The sequence below is a fragment of the Pundamilia nyererei genome, unplaced genomic scaffold (assembly GCF_000239375.1).
Source record: "Pundamilia nyererei isolate P.nyererei 1_Seehausen unplaced genomic scaffold, PunNye1.0 scaffold00397, whole genome shotgun sequence".
NCBI classification, from domain to species: Eukaryota; Metazoa; Chordata; class Actinopteri; order Cichliformes; family Cichlidae; genus Pundamilia; species Pundamilia nyererei.
The window spans coordinates 170,440-180,862 of NW_005187798.1; the positions used below are offsets into that span (position 1 = coordinate 170,440).

Genomic DNA, 10,423 nt, shown 5'->3' on the forward strand with positions numbered 1-10,423 from the left:
GCTTATAGGCCGACAATTACGGTAAATATTTCTAAGCATAAATGACAATCAACAATATAAATGTAACACTGGGAGACAAACCTTCCTGCCATCCTGCAGCTGTTAGACTGCCTGAGCATCCTCTGCAGGGTCCAGGTATCACCTCATGCTATCAGCACTCACACTGATTCTAGCCAAAGTCAGAACTAGTGAAAAGGAGGCAGAAAAGATGAGAAGGTGGCGTGCACCTGTGAAACTGGTATTATTTTAACCTTTCTTTGTGCCTAGATTAAACCCTGAGATGGACTCTGGTCTAACTACAACAGTATGTGGTTTTGGGTTTAGGTGGAGTCCACCCAGAGCATGATCAGGATTCTGGGACTGTCTGCTACCCTGCCTAACTATCTGGATGTGGCCACCTTCCTACATGTCAACCCATATATTGGTCTCTTCTTCTTCGACGGTCGCTTCAGACCAGTGCCTCTGGGACAGACCTTTGTTGGCATCAAAACCAACAACAAGGTACGAACATTTAAGAAGTCTTTCGATGTAGAGAAAAATAGGACTGGTAATGTTTAGAAAGAGCTGTGATTGTATCCTGTTCACTGTGCTTCCTGTTCAGATCCAGCAGATCCATGACATGGAGGAGGTTTGTTATGACAAAGTTCTGGAACAGGTGAAGGCAGGTCACCAGGTAAGGGCTTTTCTTTGTGTTTGACCCAGGTGTGTGGGCTTTGGTGGGGACACAGGATTCATCGAGCCTGTGTTATACTGTGTGTAACCCACGGACTGAGCTCCGCCTGAGGCATCCAGTCTGAACGTGTATTTGTAGCATCTCTCAGCTCTTCAGTGCCCGCGCTCTGTTGAAGAGTCATTTTTTCTGCATGCATGTACTTCCTGATTGCTTTAGCCCTAAAGCCCAGCAGCATGCATGCTTCCTTCCTAACACCACCCGTGTGGAGTGATGTTGGTGTAGCGCCACAATCTTTTCCTCCCAAATATTTCCCTGAACTTTTTCATGAATAGCAACCGTGCTGCAGTAAATATTTTGTGTGAACCTTTTGGAATGAACACCTGTTATCTAAATTCTCTCAAGTCCTTATCTCCCCCGGTTTTACCTCCCCCTCCTTCCCCATCCACCCACCCCCTCCACTCTGCAGCCTGTTGGGAACAGGAGAGCTGTGAATTCAGACTTTACCGTTTAGCTTCCATCTGCTGCAGGAGTTGAGCAGCCTATTGAGGACTGTTGTTATCCTGTCTGCATCTTTTTTCCAAGCAGCCCACATACACGCTCCGGTTTTCCGAGCTTCCCCCTCTTTGTCCGATTGCTTCCCTCAGAGGCAAAGCTGATATGAACTTTTCTGTAGTCTCTGACACCATGTAAGCCGGTTTGATTGTCCAAAACATGAAACGTGCTGCACACATGTGTTTGTGGTTGGACGGTTTCACTGCTACAGTCTAGAGCTTACTGCTCAGCCAGCGATCCTTCTTCTTCTCTCAGTAATGAATTGTCAGGAAGTGGCTGTGACATATATTAATTGACGTGATTTTCTTTAAGACCCCCCCAGGCTCGCCGAGTGTCTCACTGCTCTGTTCGAGCTGAACTCAGCGTGGCTGTAACGGTGCAGCGAGATTACTAAAGCGTCTCTGTAACACTGGGCTGTGTTAATATTCTGGTGTGTTGAAGCCGTGTGTTTGTGCCCAGGTGATGGTGTTTGTCCATGCTCGTAATGCCACAGTGAGGACGGCCATGGGGCTCATCGAGATGGCGAAGAACCGTGGAGAGATTTGTTTCTTTCAACCAGACCAAGGGTCAGACTACGGCCAGTGTGAGAAACAGGTAACAAGTGTCCACACATCGTTTCATGTGATCGTGTTCAGCGAGAACCTTCAGATACATCTAGGAAATGTTGAATGCATGTGGCTGATTAAAGACAGCACAGCGCTGTCAGCGTGTGTGATGAGGTATTTTTAGATTCAGCATTTTCACAGCCTGGAGGATCAAGTGGGGCAAACCTGCAGAGCAGCACATCACACGTTATGGAGGAATGTTTTGCAGACTAATTGGAGAAGAAAAGTGACGTTCCTCATTTTATTCCAAGACAAATACTTCATGAGAACAAACAGGAAAAGGCAGCAACACTGCCAGGAAAGATTAAAGAGCTGCAGGTTTCACTGGTAGATTGATTAGTGATTAGTGCGCTGCTCGCACACGAGCCCAGAGCCTAATGCAGTAATCGGGTGTGTCCGGTTCCCTAACACTGAGACAACTAGCTCTCTAACAAACTTGGTTACAGACTTTAGGGCAGGTAGAGACTTTGAACCTGCAGACAGGAAACCACATCGTGTGTGTTAGATGAATATAATGCAAACAGTTTGCAACAGGGACCAGGGGGCTCCACACGCCCGGCTGTGGGACGCCGTCTGGCAACCATGAGGTAATATAGAGAAGCACGGGTTTCATTTTCCCCCAACACTGTTTAGCTTTGACACCATAATGCGTGCGAGCGCAGGCGTGAGGGTGGAACACCGATGGCGTGCGTGCGTGTAATTAATGGTCTTTGTGCTGTGAGGGTACACAGAGGTGGAGCTATATTTTCCCTCCGAGGACGGTCAGTCAGATGCCAAGTCCCATATTTAAATCTCCTGCCTGGGAAGGCAGAGTGATAAATTTAGTAACCTTTTCCTCTGTTCCCCGGGGCTCAGCCAAGATTGATGTGTCTCTAATCTTCTTTCTATTTAAATGGGTTATGTATACAAATCAGATCACTTTTCATGCTTTCTAAAACTGGAAATAGCGACGAGAGATTACGTCGGGGGACTGAAGCGATGCGCTGTGGCCTGGTTAGTCTTTGAAGCAGTACTTAAAAAGCAATTGTGTAACTGTTCCTTTAGTTTCTGTGCACGCAGGAAGTTTTATGTGCACCAGCTGAAAATGGTTTTGCCTGTGTCCCAACATAATGAGTATTATCCGTTCCATTAGTTCATCTTTGAGTGTTTGTCAGTCAGACTTGCTCTGCTGAAGGAAGGGGCACGGGGCTGACTCGACTCTAAGCCCACACAGAGATAATGCACTGCTTATTTGCACACTGCAAATTGCCCCACATTAATATTTATAGGTGTTTTTTTTAATCTCCAATATGCATATGTGGTGAATAAAGCCCCTATAAGGTCAGACGTATAATCAGCGTTTATTTATCCAGCTTTAAAAGTCGCTCTGTTTTCCCGTCTCCCGTCTGTATTATTTAATTGGCTTTATCTGGGGTTTGGAGAGGCTGTCAGTCAAGCTCGATATCTGAATGTGCCACTACAGTCTAATCTAGTTACACAGGACGTGTGGTGTGCTCTCGAATGAAAAGAGTCTTTTTAAAGAACTACTTTAGATCCATGCTGTTGGATCGAGTGTGTGTATTCTTGGCTTTACAGTTCTATGTTCTGAAACACGAGGTGTGCCATCGTCTCACTAAAATAAAGAAGAGCTTCCCTGAAGAGACGTCGTTTACTCTCCTCAGAAAGGATCAGTTACTCGTGCCTCCTGTTCGAGCTTCAGCGAGTCAGCTGTTCGATCCACACTGATGCTGGGAGTGAACAGGGCCGGATCTACAGGCGTTGCCTTTTATTAAAAACACATATGCAGGTGTTACATGTGGTTCAAATGATTCAATGCAGTCAGTATACACACGTTTCTATAACGGGATTATTTTCCATAATGAAACATCTAAGTTAGGTAACACACGCACATGTGTGGAGCCCAATAAGTATCAAATGCAGAAAGCTGCACAGCATGGGCGGTTACTTACAAACACAGGGATAACTGAAGTTTCACTTTGTTAGAAAACATCAAGTTGTTGCTGAAATTTACACAAAATGTCAGAAATCTTGAACAGAAATGTAAACCTCCTTTTTCAGGATGTGTTGGGTTCACCCTCTGGGGAGCTCGACCGCACATCGTTGCTCCTTTTTTGTATGTTGTTTGGTCTCATTTCATCAGCTCAGTGTGAATCTACACTGATTGTTTCATCGTCATGCTGCAGTAACACAACTGATCTGAAATCACACAAAAACATCAAATCCTGGTAGTCGTTTAGCCCACAGACATGTTCAGTGAATTGTTTTAATAACTTGGATTGCAAACATAAACTGTAAAATTTGAAAACGTATGAACAATAAATTCATAAAACAACTATTTATCTAAAAATGCAGCCAGCACTGGCATCTTTAACATTTTCTACAACCACTTAAAACTATTACAATAACTAAAGTGAGAGAACAATCAGATGCACCACAAATTATTTGTGCCGGTAAACAAAAGTTTGTTTCTGTGTTTACTGTTGTCACGCTGTCCTTTTTAAACCCGTCCTTCTGCACTAAACGTGACGTATTTAGAAAAAAGCATGGCTCACATATATTTTTAATCATAGCTCTGGATTTAATGGCCTGTCAATAAAATTTAAGAACTTGTATATCCTCTGAAGTCCCAACTTTCAGCACTCATGAATCCGAGACTCTGTGTGGCTGCAGCTTGTTGCTGTGTTAGCTTAAATCAGTGTGATTTGGAGGTGCGGCGTGTCCGTGGAGCCCAGAGGGTTAATCACTCTCACCTTCAGTCCATTTACAGAGCGTAACAACCACCTGTGTCAAGTCTGAAATGCCCTTGGTGTTGATTCAAATGTGCTCTGGCACAATCAGAAGCATGTAATATATTCAGTGTTATGTAGCCAGGCTCAAAGTGTTAATGCTGTCTTATTTTAATAAACAACACTGTCATATGCAAAGCTAGGGTGGCACATGCCACCCCATGCCCCCCTCTAGATCCGCCCCTGGTAGTGAACCTAATTAGTTTTCAGACGTTGCTTTTTTGCATACACTTCATGTGTTACAAATATTTGGAGCCAGCTGTTACTTTGTTCCTGATATTGTCCTGATATAGAGGCAAATTAAAACAAAGCACAAACTCTGTTTCCACTTGCTGGCTAGTGTGCGTTTTGAGTTTCGCTGCCACGATGCCAGGTCAGATTTTTCACCTGGATAAATGACGAACTCATAAAATGTAACCAATATCTACAGTTTATTCTGTCTGTATGTTTTCATAATTCTGGTGAGTTTCTGGATAGGGCTCCATGTTTCTGATAACAACATGAGATATGCTGGGATACCGTGCTTTACTGCAGAAACATGACATATTTCTGACTTATAGACACAAAGTCTCCTGATACAGCTGAATCTCAAACATGAGTAAAGGTGCATTTATTAATGATGTTGTGCTGTAGCAGAGTGTGAGTGAGGATGATGAGGGAATATGTCACCCTGCAGTTTACTGAGGAGTTTGGAGAATATCATCTACAGATGGGTTTATTAGGCTCATCGACTCTCAGTTCTCTTCTTCAGTAATAATATACAGTGTTGTAGACAGTACTATGCTGTGCAGGAAGTGTTGCTGCCACGTTGTCAGTTTTGAAATCCATCACTTGATAAATTGAAGTATATGAATCACAGATTAGAAGAAACATGTTTGAATAGACAATAAATGAGTTTGCAGCATAAGCTGTGCAGGAAACCTGAAGCTCCCACCTGAGAGGAGTCAAAGCCTCTCTGACTTTCATTTGCTCGACTTTGACAGTCCGCACTCTCTCCCCTGCCCCCCCCCTCTGCGCCCCCACCCCGTGGTAGGAATCCAGCTGTGAGACATGAAACCGTGTGGCTGCTTTCAAAGGGAAGCAGAGTTGTTATGGAGGATAAGAGCCACCTAGTGGCCCCGTGAGTCCATTACACGTATTCTACAGACCCGTCGTGTTTTCTGACACAGCGGGGGCGTAACACCCCTTTCACACTGTGGCCAACAGTGGCCAGCTCGGCATGCCGGAGCAGTGTTTGTCAAAGCATACATTCACATGAACTGAGGGAGCAGATCACTGCTAGAGAACAGCGAACCAGTGTGTCGGCTTCTCTTTGAAGCTCGCTCTTCTCCGGCCTTCAGATGTGCTGCTTCCCTGTCACTTTGTTTGACAACATACACAGATGCAGACACACTCACGCCTCGGAGTGCGAAGCCTCCAGGGACTCTACAGCAACACCCGACTGTGCTCATTAATGTCTCCATTTTCTTTCATTTGGTGCTATTTTTACAAGTCGAGTCCACTGCTGCTGCTTTCGTAGTGACAGATCTGTGACAGCCTGTCACTGTGCCCAACCAGTTACCCACTGCAGTGATCAACAACAAAGAGCCGCACCTGAAACGCTGCTGGAAGCAGGAGTGACACCGTGGACTGACAGCACGGAAACAGCAGCCTTAAAAACAAAGGCAGCTTTGTCCAGCAGTGCTTCTGCAAACGCCTCCTCTGTTTGCAGCTCATCTGCAGTCTCATAGCCTGAGGGAGCAGCCTTGCATGCTATCATGGCACTGCATAGCAAGTCCGTTTTCCTGTTTAATTGCTTCTTCATCAGCATTTAAACAGCTGACTGGAGTGTTGGCTGTTTTGCTGTGCCACCTCCAATGTTCAGGAACAAAGGACCAGGATCATATTTGTCTTCAAGCAACATTTATTTTTCAGCAGTGTTGAAACCCGTGGCCTGGGGGGGTTAACCCCTGATGGACGTGACTCACTAACAGTGTCTGTAGTTTCATTTGAACGGAGAGAGCATCAGCCGCAGTACACACAGAGGCACATTTTCACGTCATGCAGTGAAATGAGTATTCGATCACCAAGCAAAACACCACTCGGTGCAACCAGTAGCCTTGTGGGCGAACATAGTGGTGAGATGTTTCCTGTAGCAGGTCATCAGCCCTGCTCACATCTCAGGAGAGCGTTCCTCTGCATCCACCTCTGGCACCTTGAAGCTTCAGGTGCCAGAGGTGGATGCAGGCTGGCCGGGATGCTCCCTGACTCTTCCTCAGCTACTTCTTTGTGTCTTGGTCCTTATCATGCTGATGCATCCACCACAGATCTTCAGGGTTCTGGCTGAAGGTTCGTGTTCAGGATGTCATACGTGGCCCTGTTGTTGCCCCCTCATCCAGTGAAGTCAGCATCAAGCGTCCACCTCTGTGCTTGACTGTGGGGACACTGGGACTTTCTCTTCCCCCAAACATCATCATCTGACCGCAGCGCCTTCCGCCGAGCCCTGACCGTGTGCCTCCTGGATCAGGGGCATCTTGTGAACACTGCAAACCTCCAAACCATTACAGCACACTGTGTTAGTAATGGTGTTTCTGGAGGCTGTGGTAACCTGTAGGTCAGTAAGCAGCTCCTTCTGTGGGGTCAGCTTTGAGCGGACCCATCCATGATTGTTCTCATGAGTGAGGCGGCAGCTGCCATGAGGGCAGACTCTGACGCAGCGCTGCATTACCTGACTGAAACGTTTAGCTGGTCATCGCCCGAACTGTGACTGTACGCGGGCGGTGCTGTGAGAGGAGCTGATAGCAGTAAGGAGCATCAGAGGAAATGCTCTTAACATCACTTACAGGACCCAGTTTTACTGGAAACCAGTCCCAGCTGGGCTGTTTTGTTCTAGACGTTGCAGCCAATTAAGTCCTTATTTCGCACGTCTGTCATGTTTCTGCGTGCTTACAGCAGATGGTGGTGAGGGAAGTTTAAAGATTTAAGAACTCTCACAGAGATCTCTGATAACTCCAGCAGAGCCCGATCACTCGTCCTGCTGCTGAACAGCATTGGGTAACATCTCACGTACAGCATGTGCTGATGAGCACGTCGGGTGGTGAAAGTGTGACAACAGTGAGTATCCTGGTACAGCGATGAGGTCACTGCTGGCCGTGATGCTGTGCCATGTGACCACAGACACCGTGATAACCACGGAGGCTTTCATGAACGCTGCCTCAGACAGCAAACACGTTTCTATCACTGACACCTTCAACTGTCTGACCAAGTGGATTATTGCTTAACTCATTAGATAGCACTGACTTCATTGGTACATATTTACTGTCTACTCATAGAGTGAAGTATGAAGCAGCTGTAGTACTTCCTGTATTGATCAACAGCTGAGCGATATGGCAAACTGGATAAACTGTGCTTCTTCTCTCTGGAGCTACAGCAGCAGGCAGACAGGTGAAGTGTGGAGGAGTGGAGACGTATCCTCTGCAGCACCAAACATGGCCATCAACGGCCACTAAATCCACAATTAGCCATCATGGCTCAATACAGCAAAGATAGAGCGTGATAGCAGCGGGCTGTGGGAGAGCACATTCACCACTGATCACAAGTGTCATTTGTCACATTTTCACAGTGATATTTGAAATCTCAGCTTTGAAGCTGGAGTGCGCTGCATCCTGTTTCTACCACGTCTAACAAGGCTTCAGCACTGTGCGCTACCACTCAAAGCACCAGGGATGTGCAGAGCTCAGTTGGATTGTCACAAATTTGAAACCCGTTTCACTTAGACGTAGGAACTCTTTGAATTTTGGGGTAATTTAGTTTAGCTGTGGTGTAAGCTGATGTTCTCTCCATGGGCGTGAGAGACGGTGAGCGGAGCTGGCAGCTTGCTGTCTGTGTACCGACGGAGCTGTGCAGCAGGAGCTGCAGCCAGCGGCAGGCCTAATGGAAGCTGATCAGGAGCTTAGGTCACTGCCATCTCAAATATAGTCATGGCACAGCAGACGTCAGCACTAACTCACCTTAGATTAGAGGCTGGAAGCATGTCTGTAACACACTCTGACACCTCAAAAAGAAGCCTCAGCCACAGCATTTCAATTACCTGCTTCCCCGGGAAAGTGCACAGCCTTACCCTGAAGACTCCACCGCACGCTGTCAGAGAAACCTCGGGAGAGAAGCTTCACGTTTCTGCTTCACTGGTTTTAAAAGAGATGCTCTGATTTATTAATGCATTTATATATTAGTTTGTTTGTTTGGGTTGAAAGGACTGATTGAGCCCAAACCTCCCCGACGTGCCGGACGCCTGCAGATCCCTCAGATTTACATGCACTCAGTTTTCTAACTAAATAATACAAATATATCTCCTTTGTGGCGATAAATAATCAATAATCAGTTGGTCATCTTGTAGACGGACAGCTCCACCTTCTTGAACTGAAGGTAGCCACAGTAGTCCTTGTTGAGCACATGGACCAGTTCTCCAGTGCAGCTTCACACCCGGACGACTGTCTTCTTCCCTTCTCTGTATTATTGTAGCTACTGACAGTATGAAGCAGCTCGAGGCAACTGTACGAATAAAGTTTAATTGAATGAGAAACGCTGCACTGTGAAATCTATATCATGTGATTCATACGGCTTTCATATTTAGCAACTGCTCAGTGAGCGGACAGCCCAACACAGCTGAGCCTCTGTTCACACCTGTAGGCCAGTGGACACTTCAAGGATGAGGATGTAACGTCCTGGACAGGGAGGAACGCTGGTTTGAGGGCGGAGCCAAGGAGGGAAAGACCATCTGAATGGAGGAGGGGGCCTGAGGGTCCATTTGTCACCTGTGAATGGTGGAGAAGCATCAAGACGCTCAGTGGGGCCTCGTGTCACATGAGACAGGAGCGCCGCTCTCAGAGGGAACAACATATGATGAAGTGTGATTACTCAGAAAAACAATCGTATTTATTTGTAGTGAGCATTTTTCAAAGGAGGCGTGATGACACTGACCCTTGACGAGCACTGACAGACCCACTGATCCCTCAGTGTGTGGTTGTGTCACTGCTGTGTGATGTTGGTGTGGGTGACTCAGGCAGAGAGGGAGTGTGAAGGACGCACAACAGTGTGTTTCCATGAAACAGGTTGTGTTGCTGTGACTTCTGACCACACAGCTGAATGTCCGCACTCAGCTGTGGACGCACAAGTTTGACACACAGGGACGTCCAAACGTGCTGAAAAGCTCCTGTCATGAATAATTTCAGGGTGGGTCGGAGGTTCTGTGAGTCGCCATCTTGACCTGCTTGAAAGAAACCAGGAACATGTTTCAGTGTGTGTGGAGGAAGTGAGAGCGTGTGTGGAGGAAGTGAGAGCGTGTGTGGAGGAAGTGAGAGTGTGTGTGGAGGAAGTGAGAGCGTGTGTGCAGGAAGTGAGAGCATGTGGAGGAAGTGAGAGCGCGTGTGGAGGAAGTGAGAGCGCGTGTGCAGGAAGTGAGAGCGCGTGTGGAGGAAGTGAGAGCGCGTGTGGAGGAAGTGAGAGTGCGTGTGGAGGAAGTGAGAGTGTGTGTGCAGGAAGTGAGAGCGTGTGGAGGAAGTGAGAGCGTGTGTGCAGGAAGTGAGAGTGTGTGTGGAGCAAGTTAGAGCGTGTGTGGAGGAAGTGAGAGCGCGTGTGGAGGAAGTGAGAGCGCCTGTGGAGGACGTGAGAGTGTGTGGAGGAAGTGAGAGCGCGTGTGGAGGAAGTGAGAGCGCGTGTGGAGGAAGTGAGAGTGTGTGGAGGAAGTGAGAGCGTGTGTGCAGGAAGTGAGAGTGTGTGGAGGAAGTGAGAGCGTGTGTGCAGGAAGTGAGAGCGTGTGTGCAGGAAGT

The 10,423-nt window shown here is 47.1% G+C and overlaps 1 protein-coding gene across 1 annotated transcript in view; it reads left to right on the plus strand.

Annotated features, from left to right (window-relative positions):
* ascc3 (activating signal cointegrator 1 complex subunit 3) overlaps window positions 1-10,423 on the plus strand; it is an 81,860-nt gene that overhangs the window by 27,487 nt on the left and 43,950 nt on the right. The window contains exons 5-7 of the mRNA XM_013915921.1: window positions 325-501; window positions 602-673; window positions 1,685-1,819. Of these exons, the coding sequence (XP_013771375.1) occupies window positions 325-501; window positions 602-673; window positions 1,685-1,819 (384 nt within the window). The remainder of the gene's footprint in view (window positions 1-324; window positions 502-601; window positions 674-1,684; window positions 1,820-10,423) is intronic.